General features: G+C 51.5%; 1 protein-coding gene across 1 annotated transcript in view; it reads left to right on the top strand.

Annotated features, from left to right (window-relative positions):
• Positions 1–26,548, top strand: part of KCNJ10 (potassium inwardly rectifying channel subfamily J member 10) — a 51,181-nt gene extending 24,633 nt beyond the window's left edge. The window contains exon 2 of the mRNA XM_054011268.1: positions 23,088–26,548. Coding sequence (XP_053867243.1) covers positions 23,088–24,224 — 1,137 coding nt within the window. The 3' untranslated portion in view covers positions 24,225–26,548. The remainder of the gene's footprint in view (positions 1–23,087) is intronic.
• Positions 26,549–27,087: the final 539 nt, after the last annotated feature.

The following is a 27,087-nucleotide window of genomic DNA, read 5'->3' as shown; positions in this document are numbered from 1 at the left end:
TGGGAGGCAGAGGACTGACCCAACTCCCTTCTCACCCCCTGCCCATTGGCGGCGGGGAGCGCACGAGAAAAGGGGAGCTCTCGCTACCAGTGACTGGGCTGGCTGTGGGACTGAGGCCTTCCCCTTGCAAGGCTGGAGGGGGCTGTGGCTCAGACACTAGGTTCAGTGAGGTGCATTAAACGTCAGTTGGCAGCAGAGTCTTTATCTACGCCTCGCGCCCCCATGCCCAATGGCCATCCTTGCCTTGAGGCTCTACTGGCCAGAGGGTTGCCACCCATCTGGGTATTACCCAGATAGTCTGGGTTTTGGCTTCTGTGTCCAGGTGCCATTTAGGGTTGCCAGGTGCCCGGTTTTCAACCAGAAAGTCCAGTCAAAAAGAGGACCTGGCAACCCTAAATGGCACCCAAACCAAAAGTCCGGTTACTGCGAGGCGGGGTCATTAACCCATGCCAGCCCCTGCTCAGCCGAGGCTGCCTTCTACCTGCAGGCAGGCTCCTTGAGATCACCTAGTGAGTGATAGGGGGTGGGGAGGAGAGGAGAAAGCAACAGGGGTGGGGCCTTGGGGGAAGAGGCGGAGCAAGGTGGGGCCTTGGGGGAAAGAGGTGGGGCGGGGGCGGGGCTCTGGGGGTCTGGTTACCAGCAATTAGAAAGGTGGCCACCCTAACTGTCCATCCCTTTCCACCAACAGTCCTCTGCCCATGAAGCTCTCCATTGCTCAGCCCCTTAGGCATTCAGGAACAGGGCTACCTTTGGTCCCTTCATGTCCCCCATCCACCAGTCTAGCAGCTTTCCAAGTCCCTTCCCCAAGCCCATTTCCCCTCTCCCCGCCCAACTCTCCCCCTTTAGGACTCTGGGAAAAGGGAAAATAACCTTTGGTCTCATCTACAATCTCATACAGTTTGGCCCTTTTTCCTTGGTACAAGCATTCCCATCATGCTGTCCAGTCCGGCCCACTAGGCCGCATGATTCCATGATAATCCGCGTGACTATCCCACTCTGCAGAGGATTGTGGATGCTTTCCATGTGGCGCAATGCATTCTGGGATATCCTCCTGCAAAGAGAACTGGGAGATTGGAGGACTGACTTCCCCTCCTTCTTCCTAGCTTGGTGTGCAGCAGGGCACCCCAGAACTCACGGCCCTCCGTCCTGCTGGTGCCGCTCTGGGCACGTGTCCCTGGGTGCTCCATCCCCGAGGCACTATGGGAGAGCGGTGTGGAATTTTCCCATGATGCACCGCTCACGCAGCGTGATCAGTGTGGGCGCGCAAAGACAGGCGAGACTGAGTTGTGTCATGCCAGAACTTGCCCTGTGCAGCCAACACAACAGTGTCATGAGGTTGGAGGAGAGTATCATCAAATGAAACATGAGGACGAAAGAAGGGAGGCCTTTCTACCGATTGTACATGCATGTAAAATGTGTGTGTCACACCCCCATCTGGTGGCTTGCCCACACAGAGGATAACAACCTACTACTTCAGCATCCAGCATCCTCTTTGGGCAGGGACTGTCTTTTTCCATGTTCGTACAGCACCCAACATAACAGGGTCCTGAGCCATAATGGAGGCGCTTTGGTCCTACGATCATGCAAATAATAAACATCAATGACGTTGCAGCTGCCAGTTAAGGAGGTCGCCCCTTTAGCTCTGTGTTTACCGCTGAAGGTCCCAGATTAAACCCTGCCCCTAGCAGCAAGTCATAACCCTAGCAACGGTATTTCAAGTTCTGCTTTCAGACAGGTACCGGTACACAGGTCAACCATGACACGAACTGGGCATGGTGCCAGCCCTTTTACAAACTCCGCCAGCACCTGTAGGCCCCAAGCGTCCAACCTACAGTCACCCAGAGCTCCCGGAGCGGAAGACACAGACTTGCTGCTTGGCTTATTTCCAGGCATTTCCGGGGGCCTGGTGTTGTCCACTGCCCACGCTTGGTGCATCTCGAAGGCGGTCAGCAGCAATTAGCACCTTGTTAGGCGGGCTGCGGGCCTGGCTCCCGAAGCTGCAGTCAGGGCTGTTTTCACCGGGAGCAGCTCCAGGTAGAATTCCCAGCATAGCAACAGTGTATTTCAATAGCAGCCCTGCGTGCCAATCTCTGGCTGGCTGCTCCAAAGCTCACCTTCCCGTCACAGCCTCCAGCATAGACACTGACCCACTGTCCGCTGCCCCATTGCCCCAGTGGCAGCAGAGGGGAGGGGACCCAGATCTGTCTATGGGTCTTACGCAGCCCCAAGCATAACCTCTGAGTGCCTCACAATCTTCAGTCCTGCCTCTCGCCCCCATGATAGAGGGCGGTGCTATTATCTTCATCTGACAGAGTCCATCTGCGCTGGTGGCGTAATTTCCAGCGAGGGGGGCATCCCTGCACTAGCTCCGGGCAAGCTGGTACACTAAGAACAGACGTGTAGCCACGGCAGGACGGGCGGGTGGGGTGGGCTAAAAAAAAAAACATTTTCAAAAAAGTCATGTCCCATCTTGATTTTTCATTTTGAAATGGTGTTTTGCTTTCAGATCTGGCTATTTAAATACACACACCCCAAAACAGCTGAATCAGAAACAAGAAAAAACTCAACAAAAGTTTTGTTTCGAGTCAACCCAAAATGTTTTGCTCGATTCCAAATGTTTTTTCGATTTGATGGAAATTTTTGAAAAAATTGGTTTGGCTTCAAATTGAATTGGATTTTTTTCCCCCCCAGATCTTTTGCTTTGGCCCCGGAACTAAAAAATCCATTATTCACTCAGCTATAATCAAGTCTCATTAACTCCGTTCAAAAGCAGAAGAAACTGAGGCACGGACTGAGTGCCGCAAAGCAGCAAGGGAGGTGGTGGCAGCGCTAGGATCAGCGCTCTAAGGGCTGGCTCTGGATGAGGATCATTTAAATTCCCTTTGCAGGGGTGATTGCATGAGGGGCAGGGCGATGGCACTCGAGGCCCTAGCCTGGGGGTTACACCACCAGCCCACCCCTCCACCTGCTAAAAATGACAACGGAGAGCTCTCGTTCGTCAGCTTACAGAACTACCGTGGCAGTGCGGCTGCGCCGATGTAGTGTTTGAAGTGTAGACATGCCCTTATCTGACTCCTGTTAACATCTCAGGGCTTGTCTACACTCAGGCCCGGTCTGCACTACGGAGTTCGGTTAACACAAGGCAACTTACTATGGAAGTGTCCACGCTACAGTTTCGCTCCTGCCCCAGCCTACGCCGACTTAATAACTCCACCGCCCCGAGCAGCGTAGAGTCCTGGTTGATGTAGTTAGGTCAGTGCAGACACTGCATTGCCTACATCGACTGTTACTGGCTTCCAGAAGCTATCCCACAATGCCCCACACTGGCAGTACAATTGATACAAGCGCTCCTGGTGAGGACGCCCACTGCTGACACAAGGAGCAAAGTGCTGGAATTGTGTGGCAATTCCCAATTAAGTTAGGTCAACTTAGAATATCAGGGCTGGAAGGGACCTCAGGAGGTCATCTAGTCCAACCCCCTGCTCAAAGCAGGACCAATCCCCAGACCAATTTTTGCCCCAGATGCCTAGGTGGCCCCCTCAAGGATTGAACTCACAACCCTGGGTTTAGCAGGCCAATGCTCAAACCAATTTTGCAGTGTAGACATGACCTAAGTGACTTGCCCAGGTTATGCAAGGAAGCGGCGGTAGAGCAGGGACTTGACCTGGGTGCCAGGGGTCCTCTACTTCCAAAGGCTAGGCTGGCGGACAGTCATCTCCAGAGGGAAGGGGGCTGGGAGCACCCTGGCTTGAGACATTTAAAACTGCACCTGGGTACGTGCTCTACGCACAGACTTTTTGCCCCAGAATCACTACGCAGGGTTATTTTTTAACTCTACAATTATACCCGTTCACCCCTTAGTGCGTTATCCTGGTACACACTGGTGTGTTATACTGGAGAGTATGTTATACTGGTACATACCAGTGTGTTATATTGGTACTTAAAGGTACCTTGTACCAGTATAGTTTATTCCTTTTCACACTGAAGTCGCTATAGCAGGATAAGCACCTTTCTACTGATATGACAGTACCCCTCTTACGCTGTGTCTGCACTTTAAAACACCACAGCACTACAATGTAGACATGACCTATGCCGACCAGAGGGGTTCTCCCCTGGGTGTTACCACCCCCCTGAGAGGCGGTGACTAGATCAATGGAAGAATTCTTCCAGCGATCTAGCGCTGTCTATGCCGGAGACTTAGGTTGGCTTAGCTATATTGCTCAGGGATGTGGTTTTTTTCACACTTCCGAGTGACATAGCTGGGTCCGTCTAATTTTATGGCATCAACCAGCCCTTAGGAACGTTGATCTGCTTTATCTAGACCAGCACAGTTAAATCAGTACAACTTGTGTGTGTAGACAAGGCCTTAAGGAATGATCCTGCCCTGCCCATGGGGGTATGGGGCTGGGGAGGAGGGCTGGGAGTCTAGCTGGACTCTACCAGGCCTTTTTCCAGCTCTCATTTCCATGAACCTGTTTTTTTGTTAGGGTTTTGTGACACTTTTTATTAAGCCAAAGTTACAATAAAACATGAACATCCTACACCCTATGTTACTTATTCAGGATCAAGTTAATATTCAAAGAACCCTGGCTAGATTCTGGTTTGCTGGCTGGGGAGCCCTTCTCCTCTGACAATGCTCGGCAGGGTGACCAAATTTCTAAATACCTATCGTCTCTTTAGAGCTTCTCTTGTGCCCGTACTTGGGGTGAAAGCTTTTCCATTACAAAGGCTGTCCCTATTTTATTATGCCCCAGTTCCATAGGAGCATCACATTTTTCCAACCCAGGGTCTAGCTGCTAACAATAAAAAACAAGAAATTAATGTGTTGTTCTGTTTACAATGCAGATCCTTCCCTGGATCATTAAGTAAGCAGGTCAGGAGACGGCGAGGAAGCCGGTATTTTGTCATAAGATCAATCTCTTTAATAATTTCCCCTCAAAACCGTCTAATTCCTCTGTTCCCCTTTCCTCACAACCCCGCCCCCCAATCAAACACCTTCCTAGTAGCAAAAATAACTGAAGTCAAATGCCATCTAGACAGTAATACATAAAAATGTTCTTCATGAGCATGTGTTTAAGAGGCAGCTCTGTGTGCAGCTCACTAACAATCAAAGAAATCCCCCAGGCCTGCACCCTCCCATTAGCTTTTATCTCTTTAGGGTTTTATTCTCCTAGATTTAGTGGAACAATAGACCATTAAGATAGTGCCAGGAGCACTGGGATGTTAAACTGCAGGCAAGCATGCTGAATGCCATCACAGGGGTGTGTGTGGCTCAGTGCCACTAGAGAGGGAGGGTGTGTGTGTGTGTGTGTGTGTGTGTGTGTGTGTGTGTGATTTAACCCTTCGAATGTTGACATTTTCCACACTGCTACACCAAATCAGTGCTTGGGAAAGAGAAACTGAACAAAGGAGGTCAGGGTGCTTACGGGCCTGCTGTTTTTGGCAGTCAGGGTGTTACAAAAGCTTTGCAGGTAGGGGGTCATAGATTCCAAGGCCAGAAGGGACCATTGTGATCACCTGTCTGACTCCTGTAGAGCAGACCCCAGAGAACTTGCCCAAATGAATTCCCTAGGGCAGAGTTTTTAGAAAAACATCCCGTCTTGATTTTAAAATGGTGAGTGGTGGAGACTCCCCCACAGCCCCTTAGCAGGTTGTTCCAATGGTGAATTACTCTCGCTGTTAAAAACGTACACCTTAGTTCCGGTCTGAATGTGTCTCGCTTCACCTGCCAGCCATCGGATCGTGTTGGACCTTTCTTGGCTAGGCTGAAAAGCCCGTTATTAAATATTTGTTCCCCACGTAGGTACTTATAGCCTGTGATCACGTCACACCCTTTTATGGCCTTTATTATTCCATGTATTCGAACCACACACAGGGGCCCCTTGTGCTAGGCCCCGGCACTGCTACTCAAAGCATTTATAATCTAAAGGGACAAGAGAAGGACCAAGGGTCCGTCTACACAGCAACTAGACACCCACAGCTGGCTCGTGCCAGCTGACTTGGGCTCACCGGGTTGTTTCATTGCTGTGTAGACTTCCAGGCTGAGGCTGGAGCCCGGGCTTTAGGGCCCTGCGAGATCCCAGAGCTTGGGGTCCAGCCTGAGACAGAAGTCTATATAGCAATGAAACAGCCCCGCAGCCCGAGCCCCACGAGCGGGAGTCGGCTGGCACAGGCCAGCCGCAGGTGTCTAGTTGCTGTGGAAACACACCCATAGTGACTTGCCAAGGGAAGCTACGCTGGAGTTGGGAATTGAACCTAGCTCCTGTAGCTCTCCCTAACCCGAAGCTCCAGCACTCTTCCTTGCGAGCGTCTCTACAATCCTGCTTCCAGCCTCAGTTCTGCAAACCCCGTCTTTTTCTCCCCTATGCTTCGGAGGCCATCATGGCCCTTCCCTGGCCCCTCCCAGCCCCCAGAACTATCGGAGAGGGGCCCCCACTGCTCGGGGCGCACACTCACCTTTTGTGACTCCAAAAGTTCCAAGCCCCTTCCAGAAAGTTGCTTGGAGAAGGTCCCGGGAGTGAGGTTACATGGAACCAGATCTGCCGGCTATTCACTGCGGAGGCAGATTGTCAGCTCAGATTTTGCACAATGCTTTTGGATGAATGATGGTGGGCAGAGTGGGGCTGCTCCCTGGGGAGGGGAGCCCAGTTCCTGCCCTTCCAGCTCCAACCAAGGGCACCTGCGGGGATGAAGTGTTACCTGAAGTGTGGGGGGGGGGAGGGGGAGGACAGCTCAGACAAGACTCTAGCTTGTTCTCCAAAGTCTCCGCATTCATTTAAAGAAAGAACAAGCCAAGTGTCTAACTGCTGTGGTAAAGAAGGACCCCTGGAAAATGGGAGCCGAGTGTAACTGGCGCACAGGCGCCTGTCTGAGCTTGCAGAGAGCCTGAAACAATCCCTCCAAGGTGAGAGCTACCCCAGGAATCTCCCTGGGGGCGGACTCAGATGCCCTTGAGGGTGCTTTAAATGTCACCATTGTTATCTATTTCACTGCACACCCTGTGAGAAACCAGAGGGGAGACTTTTGTGTGTTTGCTGAGAGGGAGGGGAGGGGAAATGTAGAGGCCTAGCCTATCAAGGGACTGAAGATGGATGCGTTAAGATGTATAGGCCTTTAACAGCACATGGCAGGGCACAGGGGGTAACAGCTGGTTTCATTTTCCTGAAGTGGGGGCCAGCTTCCAAAGGTCAGAGTAATGCTGCTTTAGGTGAGCAGTTACTGTTGGGAGCTCCTGGCTACTCCAGTCCTGGTCTGACCCAGCAGGGGCCGCTGTGGGGAGCGGGGCAGGAGCGCTGGCTGTGGGGGGAGCTCTGGGCTAGTCCAGTCTCAGCCTCTCCCAGCAGGGGGCACTGTGGGGAGCAGGGCAGGAGCGCTGGCTGTGGGGGAGTGCCCGGCTAATCCAGTCCTGGCCTCTCCCAGCAGGGGGCGCTGTGGGGAGCGGGGCAGGAGCGCTGGCTGTGGGGGAGCGCCCGGCTAATCCAGTTCTGGCCTCTCCCAGCAGGGGGCGCTGTGGGGAGCAGGGCAGGAGCGCTGGCTGTGGGGGAGCGCCCGGCTAATCCAGTCCTGGCCTCTCCCAGCAGGGGGCGCTGTGGGGAGCAGGGCAGGAGCGCTGGCTGTGGGGGAGCGCCCGGCTAATCCAGTCCTGGCCTCTCCCAGCAGGGGGCGCTGTGGGGAGCAGGGCAGGAGCGCTGGCTGTGGGGGAGCGCCCGGCTAATCCAGTCCTGGCCTCTCCCAGCAGGGGGCGCTGTGGGGAATGGGGGCAGGAGCACTGGCTGTGGGGGAGCGCCCGGCTAATCCAGTCCTGGTCTTTCCCAGGAGCAGGTATGTTAGGCAATAGTATAAAGTGCCCAGCTGGTGGGGAGCCCAGGGCCACTCCTGTCATACAATTTGCTGCCACTATTTTAACAAGGGGCTCCTACCCAAATAGCCACAACAAGCCCTGTGTCCCAGAGGTGTGTGTGCAGCAGCGGATGTGTTTGTGTTGATTCCTCTCTGGATCCCCCTGTCCCGCAGCTCACAACCTCCTAAGTAGGCGGATGTGGCCAGAGGAAAGGGGATGCAGCTAGAGCTCCTGGTTCTCTGGCTGGTCCGGCTGCTGGAATGAGCCCTTGGAGCCGTAGAGGTTAGAGCAGCGCATGCTGCAGCGGAACCGGGGACAAACTCTAAACTTGCTCTGCAACCCTGGTCTCTGTGCTGGGCACAGCTTTGCTGGACCTAAGAATCAGGGCCATAGGGGAGGGTGAGAGCATAGCACAGGGAGCTGGGTGTAGTGGGGGAAGGATGGTATAGTGGTTAGGGGCATGGGGCTGCAATGGAGGAGACCTGTGTTGAAGTCCTTCCTTTGTGGGTGACTTTGAATAAGTTGATTCTTTTCTCTGCGCCACACCTTTGCTAGGTCGTTAGGTGCTGGACAGATGACTGTGGGGTCACATAACTACTGTAACTCATGTACTGCCCTCAGCAAGCATTCAAACACCATGAGCAGGCCCCGTCAGAAATTCTGAGGGTGTGTTAAAATTCAGGGGGTGATAATAGTGGGATTTTCAGGGCTCACATTTTCCAGCTTCTCTGTTCAACCTGGAGACGCATAATCCCCTGGCTCCAGGAGCTGGTGCTGGAAAGAAAAACAGCAAATATTGCGGGTCTCGCAATAAGTCCACAGCGGCTGGCGACGCTGGAAGAGGGGGCTTGAGAGGAGGCCCTGGGAAGGAAGATTTAAAAAAAAAAAAAATCTGTCACTGTGAGCACAATCTGATCCACTTGGAAGGCCAAAAATCAAGGCCGTCTGCTTGTCAGCATCCTTCTTCTTGGTGAGGGGGTGGGAGAGATGTCAGGCAGGATGAAAGGCCCCGGTGACTGGGAATGCTGCCTAACCCTGCCTTGTGCACTGCAGCCCGGTAGCAGAATATTAACACAGGGCTTCCCCGGAGCATGGCCGCATGCATCGGTAATTTGAGGGGACCCTCAAAGGAAAGAGACGCCGTCCTTTGAGGAGAGTTTAACGAGGGGGAAGCACAGCCATTTTGATGACTCAGCCAAAGAGGGGGCCAAGTCTGACAAAAGGGACCCAAAATGCTACCTAGTGTCCCCCACCCTCAGATCCATCTCAGCTCTACACCGCATCTGAATTATAATGAAGGGAGATTTAGCCTCACACCAGAGACACCCCTGGCACTGCTCCTCCCGCCCAGGCCTGAGGAGAGGAGCCCGGCGGTGCCAACCGCAGGCATATTATGGGCAAGGACCGTTCTGTCCTCTTTCCAGCAGCCGGAGAGATGGACAGGAGGACAAAGCCTGTCTGGAGCGAGATGGACGATCAGGCGAATGGGGTGGATGCACAGAAAGACACTTCCTGGCCCTTCTGCCCCCCAACACCGCGCTGTCCCCCTCCTTCCCCCAGCCACCGGAAAGGCCAATGAAACAAGAAAGGGCGGTGCAGGGGCCGTGTGACTCCGGGGGGTGGGATGGGGGATGAGCCGAGCTCTTCGCTTCTAGGACAAGTTTCCAAACATTGACGCAAAGATGAAAAGGGCCTTTCTTGTTCCCTCCTGGCTTGTTTTCTGTTTGCAGGGAAGGAGATCGGGGCTGGGGGAAGCAAAGGGAGGGGGGAGCCTGGCCGTGACTCAGTCAGAAACACACATCGCTTTCTTCCCCAGCGGGTTTTGTCTCTGTCTGGTTCTATTTATCTCCCAGGATGGGGATTAGCGAAGGAAGAGAAAGCCCAGCTTTTGGGGCCTTACGTAAGATAGCAGGGCCCCCTCTCCTCCTCACGCTGGATTACCGCCTTCCATCCCCCCTCTCTCCCTTCACACATTTGCATCCCATCCTGCCCCAGTCTCTGGAGTGGAAAGACTTGATCCTTCGGTGAAGCCCTCCAGGCACACCAAGGCAAGCAGGGGACAGATGGGAGCCTCCTCAGAGCATGAGGTTGAAGTCACACTCAAGCAAGCACCCCCTTTTCTATGGGGACAATGGGGGGGAGTGGCTTCCAGTCAAGTAACAGGGGTAGGTCTGTTATATTTGGACCGAGTAGAACAGGAGATAGACCCAGACCCAGAGGGAGCTGATAGAGACTCAGTTGTCTGCTCTGGTGGTAGGTGTATTATTCAGGCAGCAAAACTGAAAACAACAGGAAAATGGGGCTTTTCACTGGGTTGGGGGAATACGCCGATTTTTAAAGGAACAGAACATCACATTCCTCCACCCTACTTTTAAAAACTTACCAAGTATACATACATTATTATGCTTTCCATGGCTATCGTAAAACACTAACAAAAAGTTGTGGGTGGACCGAGGGATTATTCTGCCCTGGAATAGCAATATATTAAACAAACAATGTATAAGTGCAGGCATACCCCTGGTTGTCGCGCTGTCTGGGGACCACATGGTGATGGTGCTCCGACAGTGTCCTGAACAACAGGCACAGTCAGTGGTAAGCGATCAGCTGGCTCTGGTATGGAATCAACTGGATCTGGTACCAAAGTTTCTCCCAACAAGTCACCAAAATTAGGAGTTGTAATGGAAGGAGGTTCGATTGGAGGAGCAGAAAGTCCTGCTGGAACATTCCCAGACCCTGGTATTTACTGAGGCTGCAATTGGTCCCTATGTCATTTCCATTAAATACTATTGGATAGTTTCACCACAAACAAAACTGGATCCATGCATCTTACAAGTTCTCCGGGTATCCATTTCACTCCACTGCCATAGATGCGAGTTGAGACTAAGTCTCCTACCTGAAAAGAATGATGACGTGGCTCATGTCGTCGAGCAATTTGCAGAGCTTGGGATTTGGCTACGCATGAGAGGCAACATCAGGACGAAGCCATTCCCAACAGCTCTGCAAAGATGGCTTCAAGAAAAGAGTTGCAGGTGACTTCAGGGTAGTAGCATGTAGTGTGTTCCTGCAGCAAACATGAAATTGTCCAATTTCTGCTGAGGATGCAAAATGGACTTGGTAGCTTTAAGACGTGCTTGAGTGTCTGTACAAAGCGTTCCACTAGTCCTACTGTAGCAGGATGGATGGAGCAGAGCGTACCTCTGAAATTCTTCAGAGCAGAACTGAGGTCCATTGTCAACTGTAACAATAAACCAAATTGGCTAAACATAGGTTTGAAGATTCCCAGTGGTCTTGGTCGCTGTAGTAGAAGTCATTCTGAAAACTTCTGGCCATTTCCAATGGGCATCGACTACAACCAAGAACATATAACTTTCTAATGGTCCAGCGAAGTCCACGGGAATATATGTCCATGGAGCCTGAGGCCACAACCATGGGTGTATCTGAGCCAGGCCGGGATCCTGCTGAATTTGCTGGCACACAAACCTTCCTCTCAATATCATCATCATCATTCACTGGTCACCAGATACAACTCCAGGCTATTGCCTTCCTCCATACAATGCCCAAATGACCTTTGTGAAGAACTTCCATAATCTGAGACTGAAGTGATTTCGAAATGATCACTCACTTTCCCTATAAGATGCCACCACGATTCAATTGTCATTAGGGAAAATGTGCATGGAAAGAACTGCACCCACTCCATTTGGTGAAGGTTCACAATCCAGCTGCAATGGTAGCAAAGCATGAGAGTGCGTAAGAATTTTGGCTGATGTCAACAGTTTCTTTGCTTCCTTAAAGACATACTTACATTCTTTAGTCCATTTCTATTTTGTCTTTGCTTGTAACAGTTCATGTAAAGGCGCCAATACCGTCACCAGATTGAGCAGAAATTTATTGTATTAGTTAAGCAATGAAGGTGACTGTGACATGTTCTCTGGTGGTGGCACTTCAAAAACTGTCTTCTTTTTCTCCGGCAATTTCCTTAAGCCCGTAGCATCAATTACATGTCCAAGGGACTCAGCTGAAGGTTTGAAAAACTCATATTTGTCTTCACATACTTCCAAACACTGCAAAACAGCGTACAAATTTTAAAGATGAGCCTCTTACTCCTTTCCTGTAACAAGGATGTTATCCAAATAGCACTGAACTCTATTCAGTCCCTTCAGAATCTCATCCATGGCATAGGGCAGGTACCGATGTGATACGAAAAGGCATCATGTTGTAATGAAATGTACCTTTTTGTGCATTGATTGTGAGATATTTGCAAGATGCTGGCTCAATCTCCATTTTTGGCATGCGCAGAGCAAATTCAATTTACTGAAACACTGTTCACCACTAATAGTAGCAAACAAATCTTCAATATGAGGTTGTGGACATAGTTGCATGTAAAACTGGATTCAGTGTCACTTTGAATCTCTGCAAATTCGGACTGAGCTATTCTTTATCACTGGTATGGTGGGTGTAGTCCACTTACTGTGTGAAACTGGTGACAGGACTCCAATGTTCACTAAACAATCCAAATCAGCGTCTACCAGAGGCTTCAGAACATAAGGCACAACTCTGGGCTTGCAATATTTTGGCTGGTTGTCTTACTTAACATGTTTCTCATCTGTCCAAGCTCTTTTAAAAACATTGTGGAGTGTCTGTCCAGTATTTCTTGACGATTTCAAGCTGCTTTCATGATTGCCTTGATCTTCATCCAATCCATCTTGAGCTTCTCAAGCCAAGGTCTGCCAAATAATAATGGATACTTTCCTTCAATCACATACAAGGGTAAAACAACTGGTTGTCCATCTAGTTGAACTTCCACCTGGAGTATTCCTTGTGGGAACAACTTTTCTCCAATTTAAGTCTTCAAAATTTTGGAGGTTTCTTCCAGAGGAACTTGTGACAAAGTCTGGTGATAGGTAGATGCAAGAATTAGTGAAACAGCAGCTCCAGTATCAAGCTCCATTCTTGTAGGAACTCCTTCAATCAAGGGCATGATCCAGAGGCCATCTCTGACTCCAGCTTCCGATAACATGTGTAGTGCTAGACTTGGTCAATGTCACTAGAGCTCTTGTCTTTTCCCACATTATGAAGTCCTGACTTTCCTCCTTTCTTAGGTTCAGTCTTCAGAGGTGTCGTCTTCACTGGACGCTTACTCTCTGTTGCTGGTCCACGAACTGTGTGACAGGTCACGGCAATGTGTCCTTTCTTCTGGCACTTTCTGCAAATAATTTGGCATGTCCAGCAATCCTTCTCAGCATGCATCGTTTGTGCACAATGGCCACACAGAAATTCTTTACATTGCCATGAGCCTCTTTCTCGCCAATGCAGGAAGTGAACTTCTTGGTTCACACTAAAGTCCAGAGAACCCTTCTCTACAATCTTCAGGGCAACTGCTACTTCAACAGCCTTCTTGAAAGTAAGTGCTGATACAGTCAATAACTTCTTCTGGGTCTGGTCACTGCATAGTCCAGAGACAAATTGGTCATGCAGGACATCACTTAATGGTTGTCTGAACTGACAATACTCTGACAACTTCCCTAGAGCTTCAACGAACGGTGCTAGTGACTCTCCACTTCCCCGATGTCACTCATGGAACCAATATCATTCTGCTATCATTGATAGGGTAGGAGATAAATATTCCTGCATTGCTGCAGTAATTGCAGTCTATGTGACAGTTCTGGGCACAGCTGGAGACAATAGGTCATGCAGCAGTCCATGTGCCATCAGACCCATCACTGTTGGCAAGGTTGAGACTCGTCTGTCTGGAATGGGGTCGCAAGTTACAAATTACTCAAAACGTTCAAGGTACGCTACTCGTGAGCTGCAATTGTCAACTTCACCAACCCTCTCCAGAAAAGTTGCCATTTTCTCTCCTCTGCTGTTGGACTTCACAGCTCCTGGACATCCCTTGCTCCAGAGAAACGGTCTTTTTTGGCCCTGCACATTCTGCCCTAGACCTGCCTCTTCTGGCTCTGTGCCATCACAGCAGGCTGCAGAATTCTTCCTTCGGCTGTGCTTGGGCTCCTTCCGCTAGCTGTAGGGCTGCTTACTTACCCCTCACTGTTATGTTTGCAGGAGCTCCAGGTAGCAGCTTGTTCTGTTGTTAATTGCCAGTTCCCCCTCGCTAGCTGGCTGGTTCTCACTATCCCGGCAGCAAAAGCAGCAGTTGGCCACCTTGTGCCTCTAGGTGAAGTTTCCCCCTCTTTTCATTGTATTATTAGCAATCGTTTTCCTCTTCTTGTTCAGGCAGAGGCAGCACTGGGCGCTCATGGGCTAGAAATCTTTAGTCGCCAAATGTTATATTTGGACCCAGCCGAGAAGGGCTTAGACACAGACCCAGGGGGAGCTGGTAGAGAGACCCCGCTGTTTGCTCTGGTGGTAGCTTTATTGTTCAGGCAGCAAAACCAAAACCAACATGAAACTGAGGCTTTTCACTGGGGTGGGGGGAAGTATTCAAACATTTACAGGGACAGGACATCACAAGGTAGATGGCAGTAAAAGGCCCAGTGGCACTGGGGTCTCATGGGATTGTGGGGTTGGCATCTCTGGAGGGAAGCGCTCTCAAGGTCTGTGCAGCAGGGGTGTCCCCAGAAATTTGTCATGTGAGACACACAACTGACCCTCCCTTGTATCCACCTTGTCACCACGGCTTCCCACCACCTCCTCCCTGCTGGTTCCCCAGGTGGGCAATCACCACAGCTCCCTGGACTCGTAGCTGGTCTTGAGGCTGGCACTGAGGGCATCCTGCAGGCAGAGCAGAGGGGACACGGGCTGCTGGAAGTGGGGCAAGACCAGGCAGGAGCCCTGGGGCAGGAACCAGCCCTACAGCAGAGGTGAGGAGGAAAGGCACTGGGCACCCCCAGCCCCCTGTTGTTTGGCCCCAGAGTTCCTCTGTCTAGAGATAGAGTGAGGAGGGGCGGAGCTGGGAATCAGGCCTTCTGGGTTCTGTTCCCAGCTCTAGGGATGTATCTACTAGAGGGGAGCTGGCCTTGGTGAGTCTCATGATATATAGTGGCGGGTTTTGAAGCCCCAAATTCTAGAACCAAGAAAGTGCAGGAGAATCTCAGTCTGCACTAAAGGAAGCGTACGTGTCTAGCCCTCGTGGCTGTGAACAAAAGCTTGAAAATGTGACGGGAGGCTCAGAAACCAGAAGGTAAATAGATAGTGCTCAGCATTTATTAGTTTAAAAAAATGATGATTTTTAAGCCAATCTCGTGATTTTGGAGGGGAGGGGGAACTGGCTCACAAGCTTTGAAAAACTCAGGGTTGGAATAAAACCCAGGAGTCCTGGCTCATAGCCCCCTACTTTAACCACTGCCCTCCCCAACCTGGGACAAGACCCCTAGAGTTCTGACTCATAGCCCCCCCAGACACTTTAACCATTAGTCCCCACTGCCCTCCCCAAGCAGGGAATAGAACCCAGGAGTCCTGACTCCTAGCCCCCTACTTTAACCACTAGACACTAGCTGTGAGGTACAGGAGGCAACAGGGGGGCAGAGCTCCTGGGTTAAAGCAGGGGAGTTGAAGCCAGGAGGCCTGGGTTCTGTTCTACTCTGGGATAGGAATGGGTTTTTTGTGTGGACTTAAGTGAGTCACATCGCTTCTCCGTGCCTCAGTTTCCCCTTCTGTAAAACTGGGGTGCTGATGCTGCCCTTTTTGGCAAAGTGCTTTGAGGTCAATAGCTGAGACATGTGAACATGTGTCCGGCAGCCTGGTAAGTAGCTGGTGATGGCACCAGGCGAGGGGCGTGGGCCTGTAGTTTTGCATTTCACAGCCAGATATTTCCTCTCTCTAATTACGTGTGCCCTATGCCTTCAATCACTACCCCCAACCCTTTTCAGCTGAGGATCCCAGAGCACTTTATAGACACCGCACAGCAGCCCTGGGAAACTGGTCTCCCATGGTGCTAGTGGGGAAAGCGAGGCGCAGAGTGGTTACAGTAGCAGAGCCAGGAACAGCACCCAAGCATCCTGCCTCCCGGGCCGGTGCTTTAGCTGCAAGATCAGCTGTGAACTCCTCTCCAGTAAATTCTGAAGATGCCTTTGTGCCCGGTGTACTCTTCCGTTCCAGTGACTGAAGCTGTCTTCCCCAGTTACTCCTCAGCCGGGCGGTGAGACAGGATTTTAGTGTGCGAGGCATTCTGGGTGACAGGCCTGTGCACCTGCGGGGGATTCGTGCGCCCGCACTCTCATGGCCCGGCTCCTCCTCTGGAGCAGTGAGGAAAAGTGACGGTAATGAAAGACTAGAGGGAGAGGGAGGGAGAGGAGCGCTCTTGGGGTGAAGGAGCCTCGGCTGCCCGCCCTGGTGAGGGGAGGCCTGACCTAGTTAGGGAATCTCGCAGGCCGGTGCTTTATGGATCCTGGTATCGGAGGGTCCCAGAGCATGTGCAAACAGAACGGCACCCAAGGCTCCCTGGGGAGGAGGGTAACTAGCAAGTGACTGATGTGGCCCATCAGACACACCCACCCCCCTTCCGAAAGGGGTTCAGACATGACAGGAGACATGGAGAGAGAGGTGTGTATGGGGATAGTTAGAGGGACAGGTAGATAAATGGGGGCGGTGTCTGGGGATAGATCAATAGGTTTTACAGGCTGCTACTACGGCTGGATTTCGCACCGTGCTGCATGCAGATCCTAGCCACGCCCTTCTCCCAGCGGGGAAAGGAATGACCAGGCCTGGGCAGTGGGCATGTGAAGGAGAGGGAAGCTGTTGTGGCCGGTTGCAGGTGGCAGGAGTTGCAGAGGAGAAGTGTGTGGCCCCCAGCAGAGAGGCTGTGGGGAAGCACTGGGAGGAGGCTGGGGCACCCAGGAAGAACAGGAGAGAGATAAGGTCCAGGGGGCCACCAGCAACTCCGTGGCAGGGGTGGTTTAAGATCAGGGGGGCCTTTATAGCTGTTGGGTGGTCCCCGGGGGTGAAACGAGTTTGTCGGGTCTCAGTCTGGTTCCTAGCAGGCAAATGTCTCCCCCACAAAAATCATCTTCCCAAGCGGCAGCCAGGTTTGCTCCCTCAGCAGGGACAGCAAGAGCTGACCAGGTCAGAGGGACTGAGCTCCCCCTTCACCCTGGGGCTGGTCTCTCCAGCACATGGTCAAGGTTCACTGGTGGAGAGTGGGTGAGTGGCGGCTGCTGTTGTTGGGGCAGATATTGTCACCCCTCTGCTGGCAAGTCAGTGTCCCATAGGAGGCCTGATCAGGGCTACAGAGACTGAGGACTTTTTAATGTAACTCATTTATTTACACGATATGCACCGGTCCTAGGACAGCGGCGTCCCAGATAGCAGGCAGGCAACCCTCTTCTCAGGCGTCTCAGCCCAGGCACCCACGCCCGGTTCCCAGGGTGTAGCTCTGCCCCTAGGCCTGACTGTAGTTAGAGAGATTCCACCAAACTGACCTACTGCTTGCAACAGCTCCCCCAGAATTCAGCATCACCCCCAACTAACGCCACTCCTATGACTGTGCAAGAGCGCCACCTGGTGGTCCCTGCCAAAACAACAGCAATCTCAGTAAAACCAGGCCCTAGACCAGAGCCATGGAGTGGAGCCTGATTCTCCATCACCTGGCACCTGTGCACCTCAGGGCGGTGTTTACACCAGTGCAATGTGAGGATAAATCAGAATGGCAGCGATCTGCACTCATGTAAATGATGACAGTGATGGAGAGTAAGGCCCACTATCTTTCAGGATGCCCCTAGGAGAGATTCTGGGAACTGCAGGCTGCTGGATCTTCAGTACCGATACATTGGTTGGAACAATAATTAAAGAGCCATAACGCAGAATAGTTCAAAGTAGTTCACAGGCTGAAAAGCCAATGGGAAATTTTGTGATCACCGCCCCTGATTGGCTAAGAACTGCACGCAGCTAATGTGTGCTAGTACATCCTCCCTTATCTTTGGTTCTCCACTCTCCTCCCTGCCCCCTGCAACCTCTCTCCAGCCACTTCCTTGTTGTGCCCACCTGTTTTGCCTTGTCTTAGACTGTAAACGTCTTGGAGTGTTACTATGTGTTTGTACCAAAATATTCCAGTTTTCATAGAATTTTTTTTTTTTAATCAGTTTTCCAGGGCTGAAATCTGAAAAAAATTGCAGGGTGGTTTTGTTTTGTTTTGTTTCTTTTTTGCTTTTCAATGAAAACCTGGAATTTTCATAGGGGAAAAAAATCTTCTGCCAACCAAGCTGTAGTTTCAAAGCTGATTTAGTTTAAGCCCCTTGTGTGGACGCTGTTAAATCAGTTTGAGTGGCTTATCGTGATCCAGAAACTTGGGTTTGAACTGGCAGTTTAGGGATGAAAGGTTCAATGGGCCAAATTAAAGCCCTGGTGTAACCCCCTGAGTTCTACGGACTGATAATAGGGATGGAATTGCCTCTATATCACATCACATCCATCCTGTTTTATGGGTTGCTTCCACTGACCACCCAGGTCGTGCTGTTCACATGGCTCACAGCAATCATGTCAATTACAAGCGGTCACGTGGATTTCCGTGGCTGGCAGAACCTCTGCCCAGTCCACGGAACCGGACACAGGCGGGTTAGAGTTTTGCCAAGCAACTCTCCCCACCAGCAGGAAATGAACATTGATGTGGATTAGCGGGGGTGGGGGGGCGAGAGAAAAAAGCAAAACATTTTCTTTTCACTGCAAATTTCCGTGCCAGCAAAATGGCATCGAGCCCCGGCTGGGAATCTGTCAGCTCTTCCCCGCCAACCAGCTGCTTTTCCTGCAAAGAAACCTCCCTGACAAACTTCCACGGGGGTGGGGGGAGTTCAGAGCGTGCCGAATTGAGCGTGGAAAAAGGCAGGGCCTGGGTGCTGCGCTGGACTCACCAGTATGGGGGAATGGTTATAAAGCTGCAGCCTTTTGCTTGAGAATGCTCACAGCGTACCTTGGTGACCACTTAAACTGCTAGCGCGTAAGTGGCGAAGAGGCCCTGTGAGTCCAGGTAACTCTGGGTGCACACTTGCTATCTGGTCACACTAAGCCTAACTGAAACGGCTGCCAAATGCCCCCTCCTGATACTCATGGGGGGTGTTTAATCGCCGTGCAAGTCCTTCTGGCTCAGGGCCCGATCCACGGCATGCTGAAGTCAGTGGAAAGACTCAAATTGACTTCAAAGAGCTTAGGAGCAGCTCCGTAGCGTGTTCAGTCATATCACCCGTTAGGGGGCCTCCCTAAGGGTAGACGGCCTTGTTTGACAACCTGGGAATTGGACTGGGGTCACCTCTAACAGGCAGCCACCCACAGCTGGTTCCTCCATCAGGGTCGGGGCCGGTGCTTATGCAGCTCGAGGAGTCGGGGTTCCTGTCCATCTGCTGACTGTGGTGTGTACATATACGAGTTAGAAACTAGTCGCCCTGGTGGGACTCAAACCCTGAGAGGTGTCCGCTGGCTGGGAGGGGCTCGTCTAACTGCATAACGCACTGGGGGTGCTACTGCGTCGGTTCCCCGCTGACGGCTGTGCGGTGTGGGCTGCATAACCAGGGTGGGAGAGACAGCTGAGAAGTGGGACAGCCCCACCCTAAGAGGCAGGATGGGCCAGCGGTTAGAGAGCTGGCTGGTGGCCTGGGCTCAGTTCCCTGCTCTGCCGCAGAACTCCTGGATGACCTGGGGCAAGTCACTCCGGGCTTGACCCACAAGGATATTTAGGTGCTAAACTCCCACTGGAGGCTCTGGGGACAATGGGGATCACAGCACTGCCACGCTGGGTAATGAGGGCCGGCTACATACTAGACGGAGGTAGGATCAGAGTCACTCTCCCCTGCTGGCCTGGTCTGCAGCCAGCGTTATCCCACTACAGGTGTTGTGCTGTGAGTAAAGTGAGCAGGGGTCAGAAGGGTCACATGGTCCTTTTCTCTTCCCCTTACTGTAAAAGCTGCACCATCACCCTCCTTCTCATCCTAACTCCCTGAGCTCCCCCTCCTGTTCAGCACTGTGTACTGCAGGTACTGCTCTATGTTATCCCTGGGAATTCGCTGCAAAGGGAGAGCTCATCGGCTGGCGAACAACCTCGTGGAGACTTGAGATACAGGACCAGGGCAAAGCCTTCCTTAAGCCAGTCTAAGTTAAAGGGGGCTCAGGGTAAAGTCTTAGGGCAGCTACTCGTGAGATTTGCTGAATAGCGGGCTAGACTGGGAATCAGGAGATCTAGGACAAGTCACCTCCTCTCCCACGCCTTGTCTGAAATGCTTTGGGGCATTCTCTGTGCCTGTACAACACCCAGCACCACAGAGCCCTGGGCTCCAGCTATAATAATAACAACGCCAACATATCAGCTAAAGTGCCCAGCTGATAGTGGGGTAGGAAATCCGTGTCCGGTGAGAGCTTTCGCAGCTACGGCTGGGCCACTGACGTGTGGGTCAATCACTATCAGGCCGAAAATCTACTTATCCGTGGTGGTTATTGATCTTTCTACACTGCCTAGTTAACCAATAAGAACAATACCATGTACAATATCATGTCCCCTGGGCTCTGGGCAGTGGTGGGGTTAGAGTGACACTTTCTGGGGAAAATGGGGAAAGGAGGTTTGGAGTATCTATTATTATTATTGAAGGGACCGGGACACAAGAATGACCTGATTTTTTCCCTAGCCCTTTGTGAATTCACAGCGTTTAAGGTACCATTAGATTGTCCCCTGTGATTGCCTATGTCCCACAGTCCTTACGTTTCACCTGTTACCCCTGAGCTAAGCCCAGGAACTTGTGTTTGGCTCAGGCACATCTTCCAGAAAGGCAGCCAGGCTTGACCTGAAGACCAAGAGATGGAGAACCCATCACTGCTCTTGTTCCAGAGCTTCGTTACCCATCACTGCTAAAAACCATGTACCTTATTTCTAATTTGAATTTGTCTGGTGTCAGCTTATTGGCTTGTATCGTGCTCTGCGAGATGAAAGAGCCTTTTAGTACCTGAGATTTTTCTCCCTGTGAATCATAGAATATCAGGGTTGGAAGGGACCTTAGGAGGTCAAGGTAGGCCCAATTCCCAGACAGATTTTTACCCCAGTTCCCTAAATAGCCCCCTCAAGGATTGAACTCACAGCCCTGGGTTTAGAAGGCCAATGCTCAAACCACGGAGCTATCCCCTCCCCTAGATACACAGTAATCAAGTCACCTTTCGGTCTTCTTTTTGACAAGCTAAACAGGTGGCACTCTAAGCCCCTGCTCAGAAAGAGGCCAAGGTAACTCACCATCAAAGCATCTGGTGACCTCCTGCCTCCCTTGTTGCTAGTACACTGGAGCAGAACTGATAGGAGCGACAAATAAAACGTGTAGGGGGGAAGACTAGGAACTAAATGGTAGAGGAAGGCTGGTCCTGGGGTCTGTCATGGGGTCCACTCACCACAGCCGCGCCTCCTGCTGATTAGCTCTGCCACCCCGTGTGCCCTCTTCTGGTGTTGCCTCTTCCGTCGTCATCTCCACCTGCAGCCCAGTGCTCTCAGGGATTCACATGTACTGTACAGAACTGCCTGGATGTGCATCATAGGCCCTTTACTGCTAATGGCTAATGGAGATGCCCATTAGCTCAGGTTGCACAGGCAGGTACTGGTAGAGAAGGAGATTCATATCTGGCTTCCTTCCCATCTTGAAAGGGATGATCAGCCACTTCCATCCCTCCCCAGCCGCAACCCCTACATCCTTTCCTGGACCAGAAAGCCATGTGTCAGGCAGGAGTAGGCTGTGTGTGGTGGGTGGGGGGAGGGAGGAGGATGGGGAAAGTCCACTGCACATATGCCCAGCCCCCTCCTGCACCAGACTGTGGAAAAATTAATTCCACCCGAGGATACTTTGCAGCTCCACACCCTTAACCTCAACACACACACCTTGAGGGGGTCCTGTTGGCAAAACAGGGGAAGGCTTCAATGATAGATAGATAGATAGAGGGGGTGTATGGGGATAGATAGAGATCGAAAGAGATGAGTGTATGAAGAGAGAGAAAAAGAGAGAGGTATAAATGACAATCGTTCGATAGCTAGATAGATTCATATGGTAAGAGACAGACAGTGTCTGCGGGTTCGTCTACACTGCAATAAAAGCCACACAGCATCACGTCTCGGAGCAGGGTCAAATGACTTGGGTTTGAGGGGCTATAAGTAGACGGGGCTGGAGCCTTGGTTCTGGGACCCTGCCCCCAGCCAGGTTTCAGAGCCCAGGCTCCAGCCCCAGCCCCAACATCTGCGCTGCTGTTTTTAGCCCGACAAGTCTGAGTCAATTGACCCAGGCTCTGAGACTCTGTGGCAGGTTTTTCTTTGCAGTGTAGACGGACCCTTTGGGTGACATGCTGGCCCTAGTGAAGTCAGCAGGAGTTTTACCATTGACTTCAATGGGGCAGGATTCCCTCTCTCTGTCAGGTAGGTATCTGGATTGTTCGGTTTGTCGGTCTGACCGGCAGATTAGATCCGACACTACTGAAAGAGACGCTGACTTTCTGTTTCGCCCACCGGCCTTGTAGAATTACAGTCATGGCCCATCTGCTTCCAATTACAGCATTTAACAGCTGACAATGAATTTGAGGAGATCACATCCGTGCCTGGGTATTTAATCCCTGTGTCATTCCCCATTTGAAAAGTTGGCACATTTGGTTTCATGACACTACACAGTGGGAACGAAAGAGGTCTGCGCGTTGAGTTTATCAGGGTAAGTCACTTCAGTTCTAGCAAACCTACGAAGAACTGGTAGGGTTGTTGAAGAAGAAGAAGAAAAAGAAGAAGGATTGGATTCTCGTTGCACTAGGAGCTGTACAGACTGTCCCTGCCCAGAAGCGGTGTAGAATCTAAAAGAGAATGTATCACTAAGTAATTTATTATTAAAACTAATAGAATCCTGCCCCCTTGTGGTTAATTTGCAATTTTCTCTTGCAGGCTTCTCCAGTATTTGGAGTGTGCGGGGGAGAAAGACTGATAGTGAGCCCAGGAATCAGAAGGGCTCATAAACACACTACAGTGCCCCTGGTGGAGATAGAGGGCAGGATCTCAATCACAAAGATCCCACGGTGATCACTGAATGAAACATTTAACATTCCTAGAGGTAACAGCGAATAGAAACCGCCCCTTGTCTCCCTTCCGTACAGTTGGCTAAAGTGGCAAACATTCATTAGCTTTAATAATAAATTACTTAGTCACACATTATCCAACCCAGCAATCCGCATACAGGCTGTCTGTCTGTCTGTCTCATCCAGCTGCTGTCCACGCTCAGTCCCAACGGCCCTCGTTTGAGTCTGATCTCAGCCCACCCTGAGGTGGCTCCTAACCATGTCCCATCCCTTTTGCCCTCTCTTCCAGATGACTTCTGCCACTAAGGTGTATTACAGCCAGACCACCCAGACCGACAGCCGCCCCCTCATCGGCTCCGGCCTGCGCAAGCGGCGCGTGATGACCAAGGACGGCCGGAGCAACGTGCGGATGGAACACATCGCTGACAAGCGGTTCCTCTATCTCAAGGACCTGTGGACCACCTTCATTGACATGCAGTGGCGCTACAAGCTGTTGCTCTTCTCCGCCACCTTTGCCGGCACCTGGTTCATCTTCGGGGTGATCTGGTACCTGGTGGCCTTGTTGCATGGGGACCTACTGGAGTTCGACCCCCCGGCCAACCACACCCCGTGTGTCATGCAGGTACACACGCTGACTGGAGCGTTCCTCTTCTCCCTGGAGTCCCAGACCACCATTGGCTATGGCTTCCGCTACATTAGCGAGGAATGCCCCTTGGCCATTGTGCTGCTCATCAGCCAGCTGGTTCTCACCACCATCATGGAGATCTTCATCACCGGCACTTTCCTGGCCAAGATCGCCCGTCCCAAGAAGAGAGCGGAGACCATCAAGTTCAGCCAGAACGCGGTGGTAGCCCAACACAACGGCAAGACCTGCCTGATGATCCGGGTGGCCAACATGCGCAAGAGCCTGCTGATTGGCTGCCAGGTGACCGGCAAGCTGCTCAACACCTACCTCACCAAGGAAGGGGACTGCGTCCGGCTCAACCAGGTCAATGTGGACTTCCAGGTGGACACGTCTTCCGACAGCCCCTTCCTCATCCTACCCCTCACCTTCTACCATGTGGTGGACGACTCCAGTCCCTTGCGGGACACAGCCCTGCGCACTGGCGAAGGAGACTTCGAGCTGGTGGTGATCCTCAGTGGCACGGTGGAGTCGACCAGTGCCACCTGCCAGGTGCGCACCTCGTACCTGCCTGAGGAGATCCTGTGGGGCTATGAGTTCAGCCCGGTCATCTCCCTCTCGGCCAGCGGCAAGTACGTGGCCGACTTCAGCCTGTTTGACCAGGTGGTCAAGGTGTCGCCCCTGTGCTGTGTCCACGAGACGGTGCGGTTCGGGGACCCTGAGAAGCTGAAGCTGGAGGAGACCTTGCGAGAGAAATCAGAGCGGGGGGGCAGCCCCCGGAGCATCCGCATCAGCAACGTCTGATCCTGCCTACCCCACACTGAGCTCCAAGGAGAATCACTTCAGCCTTTCTTTTTAGCTGGTTGTTTCCCCTGGTCTCTTTCTTTCTTTCTTTCTTCGCCTCTCCTTCCTTCTTTCATTCATTCCCCCCCCCTTTCCTTTCCTTCCATGTCTCACGGGGCAACTCCAGTACTCCACTCTTTTTACGAATGCACCGGAGGATGGCAGCTTTAGTTCCCCCAAAAGTGCCACTCCTGCCCTCACTAGGTCCGGGAGCCCCTGGGCCCAAGGGAGCAGCTGGGATGCAACTCTTCCTTCCCCCGTGCCAAAGCGTTTTCCAATCCCTCCTTTTCAGTACCGTGGTGATGGCAACATGACTGGGAGCACCAGGGCCTCCTAGGGGACAGCTGGTCACCAGCCAGGAGGACTGCATCCTCCCACCACAGAACACAGATTCTGTAGGGTGTGGGGGGGTAACTCTGCCTTCGAACTGACCCCGTCCTCGCCACGCAGACTCAAGCCTAATGCCCAGCTAACCTGCCAGAAAAAGACAGAGACGGTGCCAGGTGGCCCCAAAAGAAGCTGGCACCTCCCTCCCCTGCCCAGGACCTAGGAACATAGCAATGGCCACACTGGATCCAAGCAAGGACCCATCTAGCCCAGGAGCCTGTCTCCGACAGTGGCCAGCACCAGCGTCCTCAGAGGCTGAAACTCTGTAGCAATGGAATAAGCTGTCCGTGGGGAAGTTTCCTCCTGACCTCCACTGGCCCTGAAGCAGATGGGTGGATAGCTCCTTCCAAAGCTCTTGGTTGTTTTCTTAGCTCCTTACTCTTCCAACTCTGGATCTTCTTGTTACACAGAAAAAAGGCCCAGTCCTTTTGCAAAAACTGCTAAGCTCCTGGCCTCTATGACCCTTGTGGCAGTGAGTTCCACCGGCTCCCTGTGGGGGAAAAACGTTTCTATTTAAATTTGCTGTGGGGAGATTGGGGGTAGGGTTTTGCCAACAGAAACAATGGATCTCTGAGACCCCTCCCCCCAAACTGTCTCCATGGGAATGAAGAGAGGGCAGCATGAGGCTTTGAAAAGATAAATGGTTCCAGCTCAAAACACCTTCTGCTGTCCACGGGCCTTCATGTGGTCCAGGGTGCTGGTCTATTTTCCTGGGATGTTGTGCACACAGTATAGGGTCATGACGGGAGATTAATCCCCTTTCCTTGCTTCTCAGCACCAGGGATAGCTGGACCCAGGGCTGGCAGAGCCACACACAGACCTCAGAGCCAGCAATTAGAGAGACTGCACACTAGGTCTGTGTCCCTGCTGTCAGGCAGCGCCAGCATCCAGTGCTCATCACCCCGGGTTCCTCGCTCAGACCTCTGTGGGGATTTTCATCGCACCTGAGGGAAGCTGCACTTCAACCAGAACCAGACGCAGTTTTTGCATCATCAGCTTGTGGTTATAACACTGTCAGAAATCTGGCTTGGATTTCACTGCTGTTATCACCATGCTGCAGGCTTGGGAACGCCCGGCGGTAGTCGCTCCCGGCCACTGCTGCCTGCGCTCAAGGAGAATCCTCATCAACTCTTAGCAATACAGGGTCTATGATGGGTGCTGATTCCATCCAGAAGAGAGCAGCGGGGACAGACACACCAGCCAGTATGAATCCCCTGCATTGAAGCCGGAAACCAGCAATACCGCAGTGAAGTTAAAATGAAGGTGGACACTTACCTCTTCTTTGTACCCGAGCCCCAGGTACAGGCATGCAGCTTAGACCCAGCCTTACCTCCACTGTCCCAAATAGACCTGCTGTGTTCTCGTTCTTTATTACTGTAAATTACTGACATCAGAAATGCTGAATCCAGAAGCTGAGGCTATGGGAAACCTGATCGGTGTTAATGAAATGTTTGATCCCACTTCATCCTAGGCTCTCTGATCTGCCGGCTATCGCATCCGAGCTTTGTCACACATTTCAAGGATCAATGGTTCACAGCCGGGTCTTGGAAGTCTGGGAACTGAGCGGGGACATTATACACTGATCTGCAGTACTGTGTCTGTGTTTAGGGTGCCATTTGAAATTGATTTTGTTCCTGCCACATGGTCACCGTAACAGTTTGCTCATGGGTCAGTTTCTTTCATTTAAGGGTTTTGGAGGAGTTTTTTATGATAGTTTTAAAAAGAAAAAAACTTCATCAAATATACACTGACAAACATACACAGTGGAGAAGCTCTAGATTGAACAGAATAGATCTTCGAACTTTTTAAAAGGCAGAGGACTATTCAGGGAACTACGTGTTGGCTGATTTGTTCTCTGCTATGTGAAAACGAAGTGAAACAATGTTTAATTCTCTGTCTCCCTAGAGTCATGGTATCCTGTGAAAATGCCGACAGACTAGTTTAGTTTATTAACTGGAGCGATGGTAATAGCTTCCACAGAGAGTTCTTTTTAATGAGTTAAGAGTTTGTTTTTTTTAAAAAAACAGAAAAACAAAGCTTAATATTTATACAGCAGCCAGTAACAGTTCAGAGCTATTTTGACATCGCTTTTAACATGGCACACATTGTGCATTACAAAATCCCTAGTGAATAACTGCTACAGAGGCACTTTCCAAAGCTGAATATCAGAGTTGTTCTGCTATTTCCCTTTGCAAAATACCAGCAACGATTTGATCACATGATGGAAATGTCCCACAGAAAACACCACAGTCTGATAGATTATCCCTGCTATGATCTCTGGGTTGGTTCAAAAAACCCACAGGCAGGCTCAGATTATTTTAGGGTGACCAGATGTCCCGATTTTATAGGGACAGTCCCAATTTTTAGGTCTTTTTCTTATATAGGCTCCTATTACCCCCCACCTCCTGTCCCGATTTTTCACATTTGCTGTCTGGTC

This window comes from Malaclemys terrapin, chromosome 21 (genome assembly GCF_027887155.1).
Source record: "Malaclemys terrapin pileata isolate rMalTer1 chromosome 21, rMalTer1.hap1, whole genome shotgun sequence".
NCBI lineage: Eukaryota > Metazoa > Chordata > Testudines > Emydidae > Malaclemys > Malaclemys terrapin.
Note: the sequence above shows the minus strand (reverse complement) of the source record. Positions and strands in the feature narration are given on the sequence as shown.